Source organism: Saccostrea echinata, unplaced genomic scaffold, assembly GCF_033153115.1.
Source record: "Saccostrea echinata isolate AGI-Se365-2 ecotype Australia unplaced genomic scaffold, CSIRO_AGI_Sech_v1 ptg000057l, whole genome shotgun sequence".
Classification (NCBI taxonomy): Eukaryota; Metazoa; Mollusca; class Bivalvia; order Ostreida; family Ostreidae; genus Saccostrea; species Saccostrea echinata.
Window position 1 is genome coordinate 3,770,672 of NW_026889806.1, and position 22,891 is coordinate 3,793,562.

At 34.8% G+C, this 22,891-nt stretch overlaps 1 protein-coding gene across 2 annotated transcripts in view; it reads right to left on the reverse strand.

Annotated features, from left to right (window-relative positions):
* LOC133174337 (neurobeachin-like protein 1) overlaps nt 1–22,407 on the reverse strand; it is a 44,890-nt gene extending 22,483 nt beyond the window's left edge. The window contains exons 1-32 of one of the 2 annotated variants that reach the window (XM_061309446.1): nt 22,259–22,407; nt 19,938–20,029; nt 19,564–19,725; nt 18,649–18,730; nt 18,459–18,571; nt 18,263–18,336; nt 18,050–18,132; nt 17,710–17,889; nt 17,452–17,469; nt 15,355–15,463; nt 14,039–14,145; nt 13,799–13,882; nt 13,612–13,710; nt 13,234–13,474; nt 13,037–13,140; nt 12,763–12,864; nt 12,301–12,428; nt 11,590–11,722; nt 11,346–11,465; nt 10,840–11,122; nt 10,308–10,396; nt 9,581–9,670; nt 9,159–9,330; nt 8,693–8,826; nt 8,292–8,448; nt 6,535–6,637; nt 5,880–6,039; nt 5,430–5,588; nt 4,996–5,155; nt 4,680–4,768; nt 3,444–4,136; nt 1,458–1,590 (exon numbers count right to left, since the gene is read on the reverse strand). In XM_061309446.1, coding sequence (XP_061165430.1) covers nt 1,458–1,590; nt 3,444–4,136; nt 4,680–4,768; nt 4,996–5,155; nt 5,430–5,588; nt 5,880–6,039; nt 6,535–6,637; nt 8,292–8,448; nt 8,693–8,826; nt 9,159–9,330; nt 9,581–9,670; nt 10,308–10,396; nt 10,840–11,122; nt 11,346–11,465; nt 11,590–11,722; nt 12,301–12,428; nt 12,763–12,864; nt 13,037–13,140; nt 13,234–13,474; nt 13,612–13,710; nt 13,799–13,882; nt 14,039–14,145; nt 15,355–15,463; nt 17,452–17,469; nt 17,710–17,889; nt 18,050–18,132; nt 18,263–18,336; nt 18,459–18,571; nt 18,649–18,730; nt 19,564–19,725; nt 19,938–20,029; nt 22,259–22,318 — 4,513 coding nt within the window. In that variant the 5' untranslated portion in view covers nt 22,319–22,407. The remainder of the gene's footprint in view (nt 1–1,457; nt 1,591–3,443; nt 4,137–4,679; nt 4,769–4,995; nt 5,156–5,429; nt 5,589–5,879; nt 6,040–6,534; nt 6,638–8,291; nt 8,449–8,692; nt 8,827–9,158; nt 9,331–9,580; nt 9,671–10,307; nt 10,397–10,839; nt 11,123–11,345; nt 11,466–11,589; nt 11,723–12,300; nt 12,429–12,762; nt 12,865–13,036; nt 13,141–13,233; nt 13,475–13,611; nt 13,711–13,798; nt 13,883–14,038; nt 14,146–15,354; nt 15,464–17,451; nt 17,470–17,709; nt 17,890–18,049; nt 18,133–18,262; nt 18,337–18,458; nt 18,572–18,648; nt 18,731–19,563; nt 19,726–19,937; nt 20,030–22,258) is intronic. The other variant, XM_061309447.1, reaches the window with a different exon arrangement.
* Between the last annotated feature and the right edge of the window lie 484 nt (nt 22,408–22,891).

Genomic DNA, 22,891 nt, shown 5'->3' on the forward strand with positions numbered 1-22,891 from the left:
GTAAGCATGCAAACTAAGGGTAAACCAAAGTGATCATTGGGGCAAACATTCTAAGCAAAACCTCTCTTCAATTTCCTACTTCTAGTTTACTTTCATAGTTTGATAAATCTTTTTAAAAATCCATTTAAATGAACTTGACTAGATGGTAAACATTACAGGAGAAGGCTTTTGTAGCAGTCTATTGCATTGTGGAAATAAAACTTGGCATAAAACTCACCAATACTGAAAATGAATTTTAAATTTCATCGTTTCAGTTGATAAAAATAAAACTCATCAGCAGTTATATACATAAAGAAGGTACAGATGTAAAAGCAGTCAGTTTTGTTTAGAATGTGTTAAAAAATGAATGTAAAAAAAGGATCTAACAAGGGATTAACAAGCACTAACAAAGCTTGATACTGTCTAGGATCTGAGAGGCACTTTTAAGGGTAGAGGACAAAAGTTGTTGCATTTGATTGGATGGATCTTTTTCCAATTCAGATGACCTCAATTTCTCTTCATCTAAAATCAGACACAAGTCATCAGCAAGATTACATAGAACTCACAATGCCCCCGTCCCTATCACATCTGTCCCTAGCCCTCACCCCCCTCCCCCACTTCATCAGCCTCTGCCTCCCCTCACAATTCCCCCCTCCTCCCTCAAAAGGCCCACCCTACCCTTTTTACATGGACAAATTTATTCTTTAAACTATAGGAGAAAATTCCTCTTTCTTCTAGTCATGATTTATGTCCCCTTGACAAGAATGCAGAGGTGTATTCTCATCTGTATTTAGTATTTTTTGGTAAAATATAGATGCAAATATATATTCTATACCATTTCTAATTTTTGTTTTGATTTTTTTTTTTTGTTAAAAAGAAAAATCCTGTTATTTATAATAATATTAATTGATTATACAGTAAAACTTGTCTAATCAGGATGTTGTGTATTCCAAAATCTTGCCTAATACGATGTAAACTCTAAGTCCCTTTTGGTAAATTCATTTATTTAAAATGTTGTTTAATCCAGATTGATGTCTAATCTGGACAATTTCCATGGAACCTGTGGTGTCCGGATTAGTCAATTTTTACTGTAACACCTAATTCAATCTGAAACTAGTAGACCTCCATGTGCTAAGGAATTATTTCAGCAACACCTTTCATTAAAACTGGGATTTAAAAAAAAATAGTGAAAGCTAAACTAAAATGTGAGTATCCACTACTGTTCAAAACACAAAGAAATTTACAAAGACTACACAACAATCAAATATCAGTCATTATTACATATAATGTACATGTAATAACATGAGAAAGAAAAGCAAACACACTGTTAAAACACTATATAATACAGCAATATCAAACAAACACATCAATAATGCATAAAGTGCTAAAAATGGATATTGTTTACACAGCTGTGTATATTATATCACAAACAGATCTATTATAGACACTTCACACCTATAGTATTAATGAATTCTAACCTGCGTCTTTTAAATCTGAAGTACAGGAGTGGATCATCATTTCTAAGAGGCGTCTCTTGATTTCCCATGGTGACCTGATCAATTCGTGATCCTCACATAAATGATCTACCCACGAAAAGACAATGCCTCTCTCCTACAATCAAAGGTACAATCAAGAATCCCATTGACACAAAGCTCACCAGAGTAACTTGAGCTATGTTGTTTTTCAGATTCTTAAAAGATTTTTATACTCCCATGAAAAATATTATGTACCACCCTAACTCTAAGGGGTCTCTAAATCCACTCTTATGGAGATGGTTCAATTTCAATATGAATAACATGGCCTTGCAGTTATTAAAAAGAAAATAAAAGAAAATTCCTTTTCTGTATACATGCACTATGTAAAATTTGACCCTGATTTTAGGCAACTCAGGGTCCATAATGAAAAAAAAAAAATTGAATGCAAGCAACTTTATTTGGAATGTTTGCAGTTAATAATTCTATTGTGGTTCTTGAGAAGATTTAAAAAAAATTTCTTATGGTCCCAAGTAAAACTTTGATGCTCTATTGTGAACCCACCCTACCCACAGGGGTCATGATTTAAACAATTTGAAATCTACATTATATTAGGAACCTTTCATATAACTTTAAACTTTTCAGGTTAAGTGGTTCTAGTTAAGATTTCTTGAAAATTTTCCTATTTACTTTTATCCCTTATTGTGGCCCCATCCAAAGCCCGAGGGCCATGATTTAACCAATTTAGAATCTACACTACTTTAGGAACCTTCTACACAAGTTGTATCTTTTCTCCTCCAGTAGTTTTCAAGAAAGTCTTTTTTAATGTTAAACTTTTATCCCCCAATTGTGGCTCCACCCTGCCCCCAGGGGCCATGAACTGAACAATCTAGAATCTACATGATGTCTAGAAGCTTTCAAATAAATTTTATGTTTTCTAGTCCACTGGTTCTTGAAAAGATTATTAAAGATTTTTAATAGTTTATTACATAATTCAGTGTTAAACTTTTATCTCCCATTGTGTCTCCACCCTGCCCCAAGAGGCCATGAATTGTTTAATTCAGAATCTACATTATGTCTAGAAGCTTTCAAATAAATTCTGTCTTTCTGGTCCAATGTTTCTTGAGAAGAATTTTTTTTTTAAAATTCCAAATACAAAACTTTGATCACCCATTGTGCCCCCACCCTATCCCCAAAGACCTTATTTGAACAATTTAGAATTTACACTACATATCATCAGGAAGCTTTCACATAAGATTTCTCTCTTCTGGTCAAGTGGTTCTTGAGATTTTTAAAGATTTTTCTTACATATTGCAATATAAAACTTTGATCCCCTATTGTGGCATTACCCTACACCCTGAGTCATGATTTGAACAATTTAGAATCTACACTACATTAGGAAGCTTCCACGTAGGTTTCACCTTTTCTGGCCTAGTGATTCTTGAGAAGATTTTTTTAATAACACCACTCTAATTTTGCCATTTCTTGATCATCTGCCCTTGGAAGTGGTTTGGTCCTTCACTTGAATATTTCAGAATTCCATTTACCCAAAGATTCTTTGTGTTAACTTTGGTTGAAATTTGTCCAGTGGTTCTTGAAAAGAAGTCCAAAATGTGAAAAGTTTACAGTCAGATAGACAAACAGCTACTAGACAGATGGATTGATGTACACTCAACAATGGGTGATCAGAAAAGCTCACTTGAGCTGAAAGCTCTAAAAAAGGTAAAAAATTTCAACAAAAAAGATAAACTTTCTAGACCCAAATTCTTTTTTTTTTTTTTAAAAAAAGCTTCTTTGGTCACCTCACAGAAATGTAATAAAAGCAAGAAATAATCAATTTCAATCAAACTTTCTTTTTAATCTTAAAAATTGATTCGAACATTTCAAGAAAGTGATCAAGTATTGTAAAAAATATATGATTAAAATTTAATTTTAATGTTTCAACTGTGCACAATATACATAAGTACAAAAGAGACTTTGAGAAAGAGTTACCTTCCAAGCCGCATCATCGGAGCCTTCTACTCCTTTCCACATTATTGTGAGGAGAACAAGAAGCATGTTCTGACATAGCTCCTCGGTTCTCTCTCCACTGTCCTTGACATAGATTTTGAGGATCCCAAGGTTATCTAGAGCTTTTTGAATCGTATCGGCCTGCGTGAAGCCTGAACTGACCCGCTTCTCTCTAGATGAGGTCGCAGAATTGTTTAAATCTATTGCACTGTCACTGATAGAAAAAGAAGATGATGAGGCTGCAATTGAGGATGACCTTTGACCCACTGCTGTCAGATCCTCAACACTGGCACTGGAGCTTCTGCTGACTGACCTTGACCTATCATCTTCTGAGCTATTAATATCATCAAACGTTCTTGAAAGATAGAAAGGTGTTGTTGGCTCTTTAGGGGAAGACACTTTCTGACCATTATCACAGCTGGAAATTGAAAGACTTTTTGGAACACTGATAGTTGTATTGCACGAATCATTGAGTTGAGTTTCAGAATCACAGTCTGTAGTTGACTCTTCATTGAGAGTAAATTCAACATTTTTATCTTCAGATATAAAAGAGTCTGACTGCTGAATTTCCTCTGTTTTTCTGAAGATGAAAAGTTTAGTTAAGGCTTCCTGCCATCCAAGCTGTTTGACAAACTGCTTTGCAGCTCCTGGCCTGTTCACCAAAATAAAGAGCAACTGCAAAAAAAAATGAATGAATATACATTTGTATAAAAAATATAAATCTGTAAAATACAAGCACAAGTCTCTTCGGACTGAAAATTAGACATTACCTAATAGCAATATTCACAAAAACACATACATCAAACTTATATCGCATGTATAGTTTGCATAGAGACCCCAGAAAATAGAAACTAGAGGAATTGTGAACACTGAGCTCACAAAATGATACCTCCCCCCCCCCCCCCACCTCCCATATGTTCATAATGGCAAAGTCCATGTTCTGCAATGGGAGACCAGAAATATGTGTCTGATCAAAAAGTAAAATAGGAGGTGCACAATGGCACTATGTAACAAAGATTCTGTGAAAGTTTCATTAAATTTTATTCAGTGGTATAAGAGGAGTTGCAGATAAGAGATGTGTACCCCAAAGCGTAACAGACGGACGGACGGATGTACAGCTAGACAGATGGACAGACACCCCCATCACTATTCATCCCCCGCTTTTAAATCAGAAGGTATAAAAATGTAATAACTAAGCTACTGTAAGCTGACACTCACCTGTCTACTTGCCTCTAACTTAATGTCTGATGCCGAGTAGTGGATTAGTTGTAAGAGGGCCAGAATAGAGTTATAACTCTGGGGAACATCTGGTAAACAGAAGAAAAATTTACTGATTAAACATTTTAACATGTTACTTCATATCTGATAAAATATTAACCACACTATCAACAATGTAGTTCTGCTAAGAATGATAAAAATTAATAAAACATAAAACAAAACACACCAGTTTAGACTTTCCACAACTTGCCAACAATACAGACTATAATTTATAATTCAGCAGTCAGTTTCCATCCCTGCTACATTGTATGCTTACCCAATGCAGAGACTTGTTCCAGGAAGCGTTTAAACATCGGTCCCGAGATGTCACAGTTTCTCATCAGTTCCACTAGCCCTAAATGTCCCGTGTCTGATAATCTCAAAGGGAGCTTACTCTTCTCATACACTTTGTCTGAGTTCAACAGCAGGTACAGTATCTAATATCAGACATGTACACATGATAAATACCACTGAGACATGTACACATGATAAATACCACTGAGACATGAACACATGATAAATACCACTGAGAAAATCAAAATCAGAAATTCAGGAATATTAGAACAATCTATCCTGGTATACCTCCTCTTTCTCCTTGTGTTTCTTAAACATTTTCATGAACATGTATTAACACTTGCATGAAAATGGGTAACGCCATATAATTTACCATAAAAACTGTCAATTATGAATTAACTGCAATTTTTTCCACACCTTGATAATTTTTTCGTAATATATGACAGATTTCCCAGGATGCACTAGTAGTCCGTACATGAGTTCCCCCATCTCTGGTTCAAACATCAGTAGGTGTAGCTGGTCATTCTTTGCCTTACTCTCCAACAGGGAAATCAGAACATCCATTGTCTCACAGGCCTGTCAAACATTATTATACACAATGCTAATTATTCAAATCACAGGCTTAATTTGATGTAACACATTGTACATCCATTGTACATAAATGATGATCATATTAGAAGATAGTGGAGATATTTCTTAACATTCTCTTTTTCCAATGTGTTTTGCATTTTTAAAGTAACAGTACTTCTCAGGGTGCACTTTCATTAAAAGAATGTAATAAGCATTAAATTGGAAAATTATCTTAGTCTTATGGACCAGATAAAAAACAGTTGTAAAGTGTTTCTTCTTATTTGTTTAGATACTAACCATATCTTCATCCTTGACAGCAAACAGAAATTTCAGAATAGAGTTTAGCTCTTCATAAGAAACTTCTCGAGATATGTAGTACTTGATAAGACTCATTAGTGAGACTCGAATGGTCTTCCTATCTTCTGACGACAAGCCACTGTCTGGAGTAGATGCTGGACTATCAATCAATAATAAATTCTATATACATATGATTTAACTTGATCTTTATCTTGACCAAAGACTCTGCTTTATAAATTACAGTTAAACATCAACATTTCAAAAACCATGGATATGTCAAAGGGAGTTGGAAGTCCCAACCATTTTTTCTATTTGTATTTTAACCTTGATATCTTGAATCTTATGATATCTAGACTAGTAGTTTTTTCCTTTGCCATATCAGGTTTGACATCATGAGGTTTTGACAGTACATGTATTAATTTACTTAAAAAGTTTTAACAAAATAAAAACTCTGGACAGACGAAAAAGACAAATTGAAAAGAAACAACAAATAATATCATGCTAAATGGTGACAGGTCTTCTTGTCTTTACAAGTACACAGAAAATTTATGAAAAAATGTTTATTTGATAATACACGTATTTTAAATTAACACTTTCAGCTGAGTTTAGTTAGCTCTATCTACTCACTGATTATATAAGCCTAATGGAGAATTACCTGTAGAACATTCTGACAATGTCCAGAACAAACTGAACTCCAAACCGCTTCCTAAAGAACTTTTTATCATCTTTAATGATGGTGGACAGGTACTGTATGTGACCTAAAACAAAAGGTAATTCCAGAAATTTACTCACATATATACCTATATAAAAATATAATTTCAGAACATTTCAGAATCTGAGCGGGGATATTATCATAAAGCAGTGTTCAATGTTTGAAGGCAACCTCTGTACCCTCAAACCTCGAATATATTTGGATTACTTGTCTGGACTAGGTACACACCTATTCTGATTATTTGTCTGGATTAGGTACACACCTATTCTGATTATGTATCTGGATTACTTTTCTGGATTAGGTACACACCTATTCTGATTATGTATCTGGATTATTTGTCTGGATTAGGTACACACCTATTCTGATTGTGTATCTGGATTATTTGTCTGGATTAGATACACACCTATTCTGATTATGTATCTGGATTACTTTTCTGGATTAGGTACACACCTATTCTGATTATGTATCTGGATTATTTGTCTGGATTAGGTACACACCTATTCTGATTATGTATCTGGATTACTTGTCTGGATTAGGTACACACCTATTCTGATTATGCATCTGGATTACTTGTATGTTATAGTTACACTATAGATATTAATTGGTTAGCTGTAAATACACTCACAGTTTTTCATTCACGAGGGGCGGAGCCCCGAGTGAATAAAAACTGTGAGTGTATTTACCGCTAACCAATTAATATCTATTGTGTAAGTTACTTGTACCAGAGGACCAATGAGAGAAAAGCGAGTTGATAATTAGCACCGCCTACCACGAGATGTCAAGCCACGGTCCGGAGTCTGTATAAATAGCTGTCTCCATCTGCAAGGATCATACTTAACTGCGGCACTGCTACTGCAAGTTGTTGATAAAAAATTCGGAATTGGTACGTGTGAAGATATTGTACCTTTGAAATGTTGAAGACGCAGAAAACATGATTTTTGTCAGGTACAGGTATAGGGGTAGCGATTGTAGGCTTTTATATTCAAGCTGTTAACTCTGAAAGAAAATTTATCTTTCTAGATCGTTTTTTTTTTTTTTTTTTTGAAAAAGGGGGGATGGGTATGGGAAACATCTCCATTGAACTTTTTATGACAATCGGCGTAGAAAAAAATGAAATGATTTGTGACATTTTAATGAAAGTTTGAAATGGTATTGGAAGTAAAAAAAAAAAAAAAAACACGGGGAATTCTGATGTGAAATTGCTATTATGTATTTGGAGACGGGAAAGAGAATGACGAGAATTCGAGTTAGGACGTATCATTTACTGATTAAGGATACGCGGAAAAAACATACAGAACCATTTATGAAGCGAACATCGACAAGCTAATGTTAGTATTTTTGAAATTAAAAATGTTGACTTATTAATTTATCAGACATTGCCAAGGTCTTGAAATTGACATCATTCATTCATCAGTCAAGGTCTTGACACAGTATGGCTTGATGCCAAAAGGTGGACGTGACTTAAAAAACTGTGATTCTTCTGGCAAATACACCACAGCAACATCAAAGCAAAATCTATATTTACCGCCAGTCCTATGGTACAAGGATTAGGTACACACCTATTCTGATTATGTATCTGGATTACTTGTCTGGATTAGGTACACACCTATTCTGATCATGTATCTGGATTATTTGTCTGGATTAGGTACACACCTATTCTGATTTTGTATCTGGATTACTTGTCTTGATTAGGTACACACCTATTCTGACAGGAAATTCACTGCTGCTCCAAATCCTGAAGTCAAAAAGTAAGTACTGGTACATCTGGCTCAGAAGAGTCTGGTTCACACTGGCTGTTGTCTCCAATAGCAACTGAACCGCCATTAGCACATTCACATCTATCAATCGGGAATTCACCTTAAACAAATCAAAATAACATCATCAGGACACACTTAGAAATGATTCCTAATTGTTTGTAGATTTTACATTATAAATTTCAGCACAAATGAACAAAAAATATCTCTGTCATCATTTTCAATAAATTACATAATTATATCTTTATAAGTATCTATCTATCAATACACAATGTTGAATTTCCTAGGTGTAGTTATAGAATCTTATCAATTCTTTTCTGAACAGCTTGATATATGTATCCACCTACTTTCTGCAATAGAGCCCCGATTGTCGCAGCACCTCCCGTCCTGATCATTGCCTCCTGATTGGTTCCTTGTGAGTGGATCATGTGACGCAGTAGTGTAAGAAATCCCGCCACCTGATTCTGCTCCAGCTTGGAATCTGTCAAAACAATAAATGGAGAGTGCTCTACAAATTTTGTCAATTTCATATCAACTAATATACATGTAGTCCAACTGTAAAGGTGCAACTCTTTTCTGATAAAACAATAATGTACTGGAGTACACATTTTCCCTACAAGAGTTATGAGTATGATATTTCATGATAAAATTTCAATTTTCTATACAGTGGATACATGTATTTTGCCAAAAACTGGTTTTTCAAATTCAAAATGAACTACAAAAATTAAGGATATACACTACTTTCTGTCTTTTCTTTTGCACACACTCCATATGCATAGTATATACCAATGAAAAGTCTAAAAACTTTCTCACCCGAGTAAGAACTGCTGGGGACGACCACCCAATCATCCTGCTCCTGATCCGGAGACATCGACTGGACCGTGTCCATCTGCTGGACGAGGTCAAGGTCAGGGACTGGGCCATTGTTGACTTGTTCTAGTAGGGGAAATAGAACCTGTATCCCCCCTATTCCGTTTATCACATCCTGAATGGAAAGAAAGCAGTTCCTTCATCTTTTTCATGTACTGATAAATTTACAAGATGCTAAAGGAGTCTTTGATGATTATGTGTTCAGATGAGTTCAGTTTACATAGATACATGGACCAAACCTTGTGTTCAATTTTGTTTTGTAAGTTAATGTAACTGAAGCAGAAAACCTTAATTTTACATAGAATCAAAATAAATGTGTTTATCTACCGCAGGCAAGATACCTTTTAATTACACTGCACATTTACCTTGATATCCCACGTAACACATCTCTGGCCTGAAAAGTGTCCATGGTTTTGGTTAGGGGACAAATCTATACATTGTCCATCTTTACAAGCCTGGAAATAAAATACAATGTATTATTCAAACACTTCAACTGCATCATCTCAGACATAGAGTATTCTGTTATACACAGAAATATATGTCTTAGCATTTAATAAACTTTTGCACCACCTTTGCATTGCAGTAAACTATTGCTTTACCTTAGCATTGTAGTAAACCACTGCTTTATCTTAGCATTGTAGTAAACCACTGCTTTACCTTTGCATCGCAGTAAACCACTGCTTTATCTTAGCATTGTAGTAAACCACTGCTTTATCTTAGCATTGTAGTAAACCACTGCTTTATCTCAGCATTGTAGTAAACCACTGCTTTATCTTAGCATTGTAGTAAACCACTGCTTTATCTTAGCATTGTAGTAAACCACTGCTTTACCTTAGCATTGTAGTAAACCACTGCTTTACCTTAGCATTGTAGTAAACCACTGCTTTACCTTAGCATTGTAGTAAACCACTGCTTTATCTTAGCATTGTAGTAAACCATTACTTTACCTTAGCATTGTAGTCAACCACTGCTTTATCTTAGCATTGTAGTCAACCACTGCTTTATCTTAGCATTGTAGTAAACCACTGTTTTACCTTAGCATTGTAGTAAACCATTACTTTACCTCAGCATTGTAGTAAACCATTGCTTTACCTTAGCATTGTAGTAAACCACTGTTTTACCAGGAAGATCTGTAAAATCTGGGAAATCATCATCAAAAAATAGAACTGGATGATTTGGTCCTGAAAAATATGCAAAAAGAAAAAAATCACCCTAAAAAAAATCGAAGAATACACTGACAATGAAACAGATGAACTTGACCACCAATATGCCATACCATTTCTGTAATATTTACATTTCCAAATATTTTTCCGTAAGATTCTTTGCAAATTAAAAACAAGAACTACCATGGGATGAGTAAGAATATTTCCATGGCGATGTAATTGAAGTCAAAAAATAGTGCAAACTTTTTTTTTCAAAAATGATTGTTGAATGACAAAAAATTGTGGCAAGTCATTAGAAAAATAATGTAAATATAAGATATGAATTTAATTTTTGAGAATTCACGAGGTACATGAACTACAACGCTTCACGCCTGCATATTTGACATGAAGTACTAACACGTGAAGCGTCGTAGTTCATGTCCTCATAAATTCTCAAAAACTAAATTCATTTCTGAACTTACCAGCCAGGTGTAGTGCTTTGACCTGAGAGGGGGTCACTGTGTCATGGAACACTGAAACTGAGCCCAACAGTCCCCCTAGATTGACTGAGACACCCCACACATCCTCATGTGTCCCCATGGGGATAGTGGTGATCTCTGGATCATCTGAGTTTTTCTTCCTCTGGAAGAGTCGTCTCAGTGGAGATTGTTTGATGCTCTCGGTGTTAGCAGATTGGTTCTGATCAATCAGGGCCTTCACTACAGCCTTGTTACATGGACTACCTATTCTACAGTCTGTAAATGGCTAAAATGAAATATGTACAATGTTTACAACTGATAAGAGAGAATATGCCAATAAACATGATAAATCAGGCTGGGAAAATTTATCTGGATTAAATTCCAAGCCAATTTTTATGTACATGTAATTTCTGGTCATGTTTGCAAGACTAAAAATAAAGAACAATATAAACATACATGTTTTAGTACATTTACTTGAATGTGCAATGAAACTTGTACAGCTTTCTCACCTCTGAGACATTGGGAAACTTGAGCTGTGAGCCGAGTTTGAGTTTTCCATCAATGTAAATAAACAACTGACTACTTGTGAAGGGTCTTCGGGAGCTGCTGTGAATGATGTCAATAGAGTGCTGCAATATGAAACAATTAAAAAACAGTGTTCTCTGGTCCAACAAATTTATAAAACAAAACTAATATCCCCTGTCAATCACACATATATATACTCATATTGAGGGCTACCCTGTAGAGACTTACCCAGTGTTCGTCCCCCAGTGATGTGTCTGTGACCTCCACAGAACTGTGTTCCTTTCTGTTGTACACCGACACCACAAGGTCATACTCCATAGTAATGAAAGCCTCAAAGCCACAGCCAGAGTTTGAAACAAAACTGTAATTCATAAAACATACTCATAGTTTCATCCATTTTCTATTGTGAACTCACAAGAAAATTCATAATACATGCAGTAAATTGTTTCGTATATGTATTTACATCTAACACTGACCTGTATAGCTGTCTCCTGTTTGGTATTTATATCTCTGCCAGTATTTCCTACACACTGACCTGTATAGCTGTCTAATTTATATCTTACACAGTGTTTTCTACACTGACTTGCATAGCTGTCTACTGTTTGTTATTTATATCTTACACAGTGTTTCCTACACACTGACCTGTATACATGTAGCTGTCTCCTGTTTGGTATTTATATCTTACACAGTTTCCTACACATTGACCTGTAAAGCTGTCTACTGTTTGGAACTTATGTCTTAGACAATGTTTCCTACACACAGACCTCTATAGCTGTCTACTGTTTGATATTTATATCTTACACATTATTTCCTACACACTGACCTATATAGCTGTCTACTGTTTCTTATTTATATCTTACACATTATTTCCTACACACTGACCTGTATAGCTGTCTACTGTTTGGTATTTACATCTTACACACAGTTTCCTACACTGACCTGTATAGCTGTCTCCTGTAAACCTGTTCTGTAGATCCCGCAGGGGAGGAATGGGAATTCAGACAGACCCAGGTGTGGAAAGCAAAAGAATTCCCAGGCCACTTCCTAATCCCAGGCATAGATATCATCTAAAACATCAGGATTTAAATAGTCTATAGCAGTAAACAACTTCTGAATCATAATCTATCTTAGATACCTTTTGCTGAACAAGATTATACCCATGCAAAATGACCCTATTCAGCAATCACGCCATTCATTGGAGGATATTAAATCTAAATGGTTGATTGAGAACAATTTGACAAAGCTAATGCTGTTAGAATATAGAATGTATAGTATTAGAATACAATCTTGCTCTAACTCGTTTACACCACAACTGTTCCTGTATAAAATCAGTACCACACAGACTAAATAAATACCAGTACCAGGACAATCTTTTAATGTACATCATGTCACAATTAATACCTCACTTTCCTCCATCAAGGTCAGGAAGTAATGAGCTCCTTCCTTCCCATCATGTCTTGCCATTGTACATAATGCCCTCATCAATCTTGAAAAATTAGGATTCTGGACAGAAAAGGCAAAATCATCTGACATGAAATTCATTTCAAAACATCATTAAAAAAAAAACATCTCAAAAGGAATTATTACCTTACAAGTTAATTAAAATACTCAGATTCAATAAAGTTAAATTCAAGATTTAAAGTTAAGATCTTGTTACATGTATTGTTACAAGTACCTGGTTTTCTTCCTCATCCAACTTTAAATGCCCAATCAGTTGCTTTAACTCTATAGCAGTAATTGAATGAGTTCCTAAGGTTTCCAATAGATTTATCAATAATGCTGAAAAAAAATTAGGAATCAAGTAAACAGTTCTTTAGATACAACTTGAAAAATTGTAACAGCAATATGAATATTCCAACTTCAAGTCCATACCCACAGCTTTGGGGTCAATCTGTTTCTGTCTGCCCAGAACTTTGATGATGGCAGAAATCATTCCCTCATTACAGCAGTTCATCTTGTTCTGTTTCTGAGAGCTCAGGGCACAAAGGTGATCTGCCAACCAAATTTGTAGTTCCTTTGACTGAATATCAGGCAACCAGCAAAGTAACATCAGTGCTGATTGAACATTTCTGATCATGTGACTTTTGCCTTCACAAAACTCCTCCTCCACAACCTGTCAATCAAATTAATTCAAATAACAATGAACCTGCGGATAATGTACATTTATCTTAATAAATCCAATATTAACTTTTATTTGGTATGAGGATGCAGGGTACTGATCATTCTATTCAGTTATTTTTGCAGATTTACCAGGTTGAGCACTCCTTTCAACAGAGACATAGATGGCTGACCCAAGCTTTTTAGAGCTTCTACAAACTTCCAGTACCCAACTCTTAGTGCAAATCTCTCCTGAAACAACAGAGCATTTAGTTTAACATTACACCTGTTGTACACGATTGTGATACTCCTGTTTTAAATCTAATCAGTGTTATCTCACCTTGGCATTAATGGAGCCTGTGAGTACAGAGCAGATGACCTGTAACACGGAGAGGGCCAGACACTGGGCCTCTGATCCTGTCAACTACGAGGGGAAATAAAGGGGGTTAGTATCTGCACATGTAACTTTGAAAGTCAACTTTATATCATTAAAATGTATATAAATGCTAAAATGGTGTCATCTTCTCTACCATTCTGTGTTAGAATTTTTAAATTCTTAAATAAGTGTTAAAATTCTCACAGAAGTTTTCTGTAGGAGAGCCACCAAGGAATCAAACGTTCCCCCACTGACCAATGTAACCTGGAGAGCACTGCGGTCCTGACACGCCAGCATCTCATTGACAGCGTCTACAACAAAGAAGGAACAAGTACTGAAAATTATTTATGTACCATTGTATTTCACCTAGAAGTACTGTGAGTGACCTCACAAAATAATACATGTACCTTCCACTGCTTTTTTTTTAAAGTATCCATTTGCAATTTTGTAAATATGACCTTGAACTTTCCAAAATGACTTTGGTTAAAAAAAAATAACACATCCTCTGATGATATTAGTAATTTTTGAGTGAAATTTGGACAGCCAGTGTTTTTCCATTATGGACCTGACAGGAATTTTATACTTCTCTGCAAGTGACCCTGAACTTGTCACAATGACCTAGGGTCAAGGTTATGGCATACTTTTAGCTCACAAATAATCTTTGAACTTTCAACAAAATTGTTTATACTTTTTCTGCAAGTGACCTTGAACTTGCCCGAATGACCATGGGTCAGAATCATGAAACACCTCATGTCATTAACAATCCTTGTACCAAGTTCCCATGGTGTGAGCCTTGTTCCCCCTTGTTCTAATGGTTCGCCATGATGTGAGCCTTGTTCCCCCTTGTTCTAATGGTTCCCCATGGTGTGAGCCTTGTTCCCCCTTGTTCTAATGGTTTCCCATAGTGTAAGCCTCTCCCCCCCCCCCTTTGTTCTAATGTTTCCCCCAAAGTAAGAGCCTCATTCTTCTTTTGTTTCGATTGTTCCTCCTTTGTATGAGCCTCGTTTCCCCTTGTTCTAATGATTTTCCATGGTGAGAATCATTCACCCCCACCCCCCACCCCGTTCTAATGGTTCCCCATGGTCTTTTGTTTCGATTGTTCCTCCTTTGTATGAGCCTCGTTTCCCCTTGTTCTAATGATTTTCCATGGTGAGCATCATTCACCCCCACCCCCCACCCCGTTCTAATGGTTCCCCATGGTGTGAGCCTTGTTCCCCCTTGTTCTAATGGTTCCCCATGGTGTGAGCCTTGTTCCCCCTTGTTCTAATGGTTTCCCATAGTGTAAGCCTCTCCCCCCCCCCCTCCTTTGTTCTAATGTTTCTCCAAAGTAAGAGCCTCATTCTTCTTTTGTTCTAATTGTTCCTCCTTTGTATGAGCCTCGTTTCCCCTTGTTCTAATGACTTTCCATGGTGACCATCATCCCCCCCCCCACCCCATTCTAATGGTTCCCCAAGGTGTGAGCCTTGCTCCCCCTTGTTCTAATAGTTTCCCCTGGTGTGAGCCTTGTTCACCCTACTTACGTATCATACTGAGCTGCATCTGCTGATTAAAGCCGTCCTCTGATTGGATGTCGGCTGCCGTCAGTACGTCCATGTAACCTTCCATCACCTGAGATACTTCCACCTGCCTCTAAAATCATCAATATAGAGCTTTTAAATTCTTATTTAAGGCATATTCGTGCAAAGCACAACATTACGCTGACTGTTGTAAGAAAACAGATACATTGTTCATATTTTAGGGTGAGGGGAGGGACTGCAAAGAAATACATTTATTTATGATTTCAACATTTTTCATTGAATGCCACTTTTATTGTTTTTGTAGTTAGGCCAGACCACAAAATAAACTGGTCACAGAACCTATAAATTTCACTCAAGAGAGAATAGGAGGAGGTAGCTGCATGATCACTAATTAACATATCAAACAAATTGTAATTTTGCCAAAACCATAACATTTGATCTCCATGAAAATTACTGAAACCACATTACTGATATGTATGTTTTAGCATTATCCACTTCTTGCTCCCTAGAGTCAATCGTATGCATGTAACATCAAACCTTTATCATAAGATCAGTCAGTACATGAGAACTTATTTTTACTTTGACCTCCAGACTGAGGTCTAGCCACAACTTTTGCAGCCACAATTCACTGATTAAGAGTCTGAAACTGTTCTTCTTTGTGAATGTACCAGTGTCTAAAATAACACCAGCATTATACTCATAAGTAACCAGCTTACAGTCCATGGGAGGCAAAAAAAATCTAACCACAGGTGCCTTTATATATTGCCCAGAAGATTAATTATATATGTCAAAAAAGTACTTTGTACGTGCTATTCATTTTAACAAAACTCTACAAAAAGAGCTTTGTATACCCACAGCATATAAGAGGAAGAAATTCTTAATATGTCAAGATAAGAAGATACACATAACATAAGATTGCAGTCAAATGGGAAATGTATTTTTCATGCAGAAAACTTTTTTTTTTCCTTTTACTTTTTAACTATTCATGGCATGAGTGATTTTGATCTCGAAAGTAATGACCAGAAAACAATGATCAATCATATAAAATGAAATAATTTCAGAAAAGTAAAAAATCTGATGGAACATTCAAAGAAAATACAATACATCCAACATTATTTCCATTTCTATTTGTTTTCTCTGTGATAACTCTTTGAAAGTTAGTTGAGTTGAATTCTTGATCATTCTACCGGAATGCAAATTTCGCCAAGCAAAAGGTCAGGAGCTAAGAAGGTTTAATATGCATGTAATTCTCGTGCGACTGTCTTTGTGTTTGACGCTAAGGAGGCCTAATATGCATGTAATTCTCGTGCTACTGTCTTTGTGTCTGACTCTAAGGAGGCCTAATATGCATGTAATTCTCCTGCGGCTGTCTTTGTGTTTGACATCAGTGGGCGGGGACTATTGAAATTGACATGTGAGGCCTCGTGTAATTTAAATCTATTAGTCTACATTTTTAAAATCTAAAGTTAGATGCGCCCGTTATGCAAATTATCCCACGTTTCCAACTATCGTTGGTGCCCTGGCATACTCTACTAACTAGACAGTGATTCCTTAAATGTATCAGAATTCAATGTTTGGTCAATTTAAGAATCTAGCTACCTAACATCTAGTAAAAAAATCTGAACTGTCCACTCATCCATAAAGTATAAGTCAGATACAGCATTGAAATCATGATTCATAGCAAGCATCCCTAGATGTAGCATCCCTGCAAGTACATGTTCCTGATCAAGGAGGGGTCAAATTCACTTATAAATGATCTGCTACAAAACCTTTAATGGTATTAAGCCAGAGGAGACTGGTATCACCTCACACGGCATCAGTGATTCCATGAAGCCAGAAGCCGGACTCACAATAGAAGTGTAACTCCTTCTCATAACGGTATCATACCATTTGATTTACTATATGTACATGTATATAGGACAAATACATGAAAGGGAAAGATAGGTAAAAATACTGACTTTTCTTAAAGTCCAATGTTTTTATGCTACCCCCCTCGTGAAATGTTTTATTTTTCCTCTGTTATATTGTGATATGAATGAATCAGAGAGTAACTAAGAGTCCTCATTCCAGAGACATTCAGAATGCAAGATTGATACCTACCACCTTAGATTTATTGTGCTATTTAAAAAAAGAAAAGAAAGACAAAGTACCATTAATTCTGCTCTTTTCTGAAAAACAGCTGGTACTCCGAGATTACATGCATGTATTTCATTTTATAAACATTGAAACTCTCAGATTCTGTTTATCAAAGTTGTACAGAGACTGCAGTACTAAAAATTCTTTATTTGGTTTTTGAATATTTGAAATCATCCAAATATAAAAATAACTCAGATTTGTCCTTTGGTACCCTACACTGACCTGGTCTGGACTTGAACCATGGATCACATGAACCATACACACAATACACTTGAGAGCGAGGTCCTTCATTTCTAAGAGATCCTGGCGCTGTTCATTGGCTGGTCCAGACAACTCGTTTGATGACATCATCTGTAGCAGAATATCTAATGTGGCTGGCGTAATCACCCTCAATGCATTGCTCTGAAGACAAAAAAGTCAAATAAAAAAAATAAGAAATGAGAATTTGCATAACTTTCTATAGAATCAGACACCATCAAGATAGTTTTATGAAAACAAAATATTTATAAGAATCTTTCTCAGACAGTTTTTTTCCTCTCCCTCTCTGAATGCTAGTTTGTACCTGTGTTCCACACATCAGAGCCCCAAACAGATGGAGGAACCTAATCTTTAGTGACACAGACAGACAGGGCTTGTTACAGCAGTCTGAAAATCAAATCACTCTTTATACATAGGGCTGGCCATATGTATATATATATAATACAATATATAACAATACATTGGGAAAACACTAAATAAATGTCTAGGTTAGAAAGGAAAACCAATGAAGATTTACCATAAAAGAATGGAACCACCTCCACATGTAATTCTGCTGGCTTGTATGTCATTCGACTCTTGTCAACCACCCAACTACAAAAGTAATATCAATAGGCAATATAAATTGACTGATAATTCTTTCTTTCCAAAACAGTACAAACATGATTTAAAATCAAATGCTGCATGTGTTTATTTTCTTTAGAACAAAGTTTAACCTTTTGAGTCTCTTCCTCCAAACAAAGTAGGGGTCATATAAACATTCAAAGAAATGGACCAACAGCTTGAGGAACTCCTTTACCTGGACTTCTTGAAGATCATTCTGGGTAAGCTAAAACAGAAATTCATAATTATAATACAGCTTTCATCAAAATCCAAATAATTTAATAATTGGTGGCTGCAACTTACTTTTTCTATCAACACCGTTCCTATGGTAACCAGGTATTTCACAAACTGACAGGATCCCAGCAGTGGCACGTTATCATAATTCCTAAAAATAAATAAATTCACAATTGAACTTCAATACCTGAAACAGATATCTCGAATACCATGGATATGTTGAAGCAAGTTGGGAGTCCCTCCACATGTTCTTTACATCTTTTATCTTCAGTATCTCAAATCCTCAGATATCTGAAAGTTTTTTTTGAACCCATCGAGTTCGAGATAATGAGGTTTGACTGTATTTACAAAGCAGTCAAAAATGGAGACCAACATCTTTAAGACAGATTTACAAATAATTCTCATAAAATTATATTATGTGATATTCAATAGGTTCTGTAGCTTAAATGATACACTAATTGGAATAATATCTCCAACATAACCATATCATATGTATGCAACCTGAGAATGCTAAACATACCATTTATTAAATTCAACCTTGAAACATAATTTGTACAAAATATTTGAATTTGTGTTTTGCATATGCATTTGCTGAAAAATTATCATAAAAGAAAGAAAAGAAAAATACAGATAATTTAGGGCAGTGCAATAATATCTATATTTCGGTATAATTGCAATTCGTTGACAAAAAATATTGTATTGCAATACGTTTTTTCAGTACCAATATACTAGTAAAATGTTTGGGCTCTGGATTTTAAAGTAAAATATGAAATATACAATGCTAGAAACGTTTTCAATTGTGCCAAACAGTAAGGTTGCTGTTGTATGGGTGCATTTTGCTGCAAAACTGTAGTGAAATCAACAAAAACGGAATTCCCAGCTAATACCCAGGCCTAAGATAAATCAGTATACTTATATGTACATATCTTTATTTACAAGTACAATGGAAATAACTATTTTACTCTCTGCTACTGTGGGTCTTACCTTGATATAATTATCAAACATTTTACGATGGACTCAGCGAAATGAATATGCTCGAGACTCGAGTCCTCCTGGAATTTCTCCAAGCATTGGTTGAGATGATGAGACAACATCTGTAGCAGGCCATCAGGAAGCTTGGTAAAATGGGGACCCTCCTCCGAATATCTGAGAATGAATGATATTCATTGAGATGACAACATTTAATTATTATTATTACAGGTCTATAAATGATTGTGAAATATTCCTAATAATTAATTTTTCCATGTTTTCTTTATCAACTCTTCATAGGAATATATTGTTATGTATAATAGGGAAAAAAAAGATTTAGAGTACTGCAACAAAGTTTATTTAAAGAGTAAAATAAGGTACAATTATACCCTTCATTCAAATGCAAAAACTCCAAGTCAATTAAGTTCTGGTATGTGTCCACAAATTCATCTATGAATTCCTTTAATATAGCAACATCATTCTGTAAAAAGCAAGAAAAATAGAAATCAACAATATTTCTATAATTCTTAGGTTGCAATCAGAAATGGGTTTATCTTCATAGATTTTGCCCATGTAAACTACAAGAATGCTTTAAAAAGTCTCGGGATCAGATCTGAGTGTTTAAACTGTACATACAATATTGACACAGTATAATTCTCACATCTGTTAACAGACTCAATATGCTTTCAGCCTTTGTGAGGATCTTTTCGACTCAAACTGCAGTATAGTGACTCAATTTTAAAAACACATTCTTGACCAATATACTTGGGGTACAATATTTTGTGCACGTGAACTACACTTAGTTCTCTGTGATTAACATGGTTAAAGGAGACTGAAGTACTGTGACGAAGCATCAACCCTCATTTCAACATTTCATTCTTAATTAAAGTTTATGCATGGTTAAATACACATCATTACAAAGCATCGGAATTCTTTCATTATTATAAAAATAATGTGAAACTATTGCATTTCTGTAAACAATTTAAGGCCTGAATAAAGACTTCCCTCATTGTGTATTACATTTCAGAGGATATTTACACATATATAACCTACATTGCTCTTTTAAAATGCAGTATTTATATTCCCTTTTTTTTTCCTTATATGTATTACATATTATAAAAGATGGCTCCTTATAAACAATTAAACATACATGTTTCAATAAAATGCACAGCCTAACATCACAATGATAAAACATTTCTTTGATAAATAGATTTATAAATGTTTTACATATCAAGTGGTAAAAAAAGCTTAGTGTTTAGACATGTTAGAATGAATGCACTATGAGATATATCACCAGAGGTTGTTGTTACATTGTCATAATGTGTTACATTAACATGATCTTATAAAAATATAACCTTTTGATGAGGTTAATCCCTAGATATATAGACCTTAGGGAAAGCATATCAACTGAAAACAGGGTGCTTTTACTAGGTCTATATATCTAGGGATTATACAGAATCAAAATGCTATATTTGTTTTATCATGCTTCTTATTTTTTATATTGGTTAATAAGAAATGTCTTAAAAATCCATGTTTCTAATTACTAGGCAGTTTGTCTCTAAAATTCTCTGCAAAATTAGGGAAATTAATTCAATCACTATTAGAATATATCAGGCTGTTTTGAAATAAAACTCATATTTTACAATATCTGTCAAGCAGATTGCACATCCTAGTACAATGTATACATATATTTTATTACACATCAACAACTGTACTTTTACACTTTGTTGTTATAAAATAATGTTAGATTTTGATTTGATTAGAAGTTTATTCTTTAATGACATTTAAGACAACAACAACGTACGTCAAGATGGATATTAAAAAACTCAGTTCCGATAACATTTATGCTTTAAATGATTCCTAAGACTTTTATTATAGAATGGATAAAAAACTCCAATAGGCCTATATTGCATATAATGCTTTATAAAATATTGTATTGTATCGTATTGAATTTTTTATTCAATACACAGCCCTATAAGTGTAATGCAATAGAATGATCAAATATATGCTGAAGTAAACCATGATTCTTGCTACAATCCCAAAGCAATTAACTGCATCACTTGTTCTTGTTTAGTTAACTTGAACATAGATCATGACAGATATATAAACATATCTAACTTCATGCATCATTTGAGAATGATAAATAATTCAGTTTACACTATTTATATCACTGTATCTTAACACACCCAACCTTATGTAATTGATTTACTTGCATCACTACATCCTTTTAAACCTTGACATTGGAGTATACAATGTTAATAATACAATGTAAAAGGCTTTTAAAATAATAGAATCTCAGGGACAAATCACCAAAGGAATATGTTAAATAGGAACTATGAGGGGTAAGTTTGATATTTTAATCATGTTTAATGTTAGTTGGTGGGTGTTTCAGATTAATACAAATCAGAGACTTTTCTGTGATGAAATGCTCTTTATAATAAAACGCTGTCTACATAGTGGGTGTGAAGATTGGAAAACAGGAAAAGAATCCCATTCAGTCCAACTTTCTTGTTTACTCGGTCTAACAGTAACAATTATCACAATGTTTCGATTTTGCAAAATGTTGTGTGCTAATAAATGCACGATTTATTAATGTATAGGTAAAGGTGTGACATTGGACGTCCCCTTTCAAGCATTAGTCTTTCCATGCCTATTTTTGGAGAGATGATACAAACTGGTAAACAAAGTTTGGATACCACAGGTATCTCACCTTGGAAGAAAATCTCATCCATATCTGAAACAACTTTTCAGCCGGTGTCAGTTCGGCCATGGTTTTAAAACATTTACTGAATGTTTCAGTGCATCCTATTCCCCTCTTCTCATCATCAGGTTAACAGCTTCCGGCTTCTTGTCACAGGTGTTCATCACCTCTGTTAAACGATTGTTGATTGGCTCATTGGAATTCCTGTTTTATCCCGGTTGTTTTCATTCGACTGCTCCTATTGTGGGGATGATTTCAAAACAGTTCGAGGAAAGGGAACATATCAGAATAGGAAAAATAATTGTAATGGCCTAATCATTGCACATTTAATTATCTGTAGTATTTATGCATTTAGAATGATATGCCCTTAGATTTATAATAGCTGTTACCCAGATTGAAATAGATAAATTCAATATTTTTACTTTACACCTTTTTGTACTTTCAAAAAAAAAAAAAAAAAAAAAAAAATCATGTGTACAGAAGGTACTTAAGCAAGCAAGGTTCTTTTTTATTTACAGCTAACAGAATTTTTGTAATTATAGAACATTATAGTAGAATGATGAATCTTCAGTAGATTATATTTAGGCCTATATATCATGTATATGTATGATGAATATATTTCAGTATAAAGTCAAATGATTC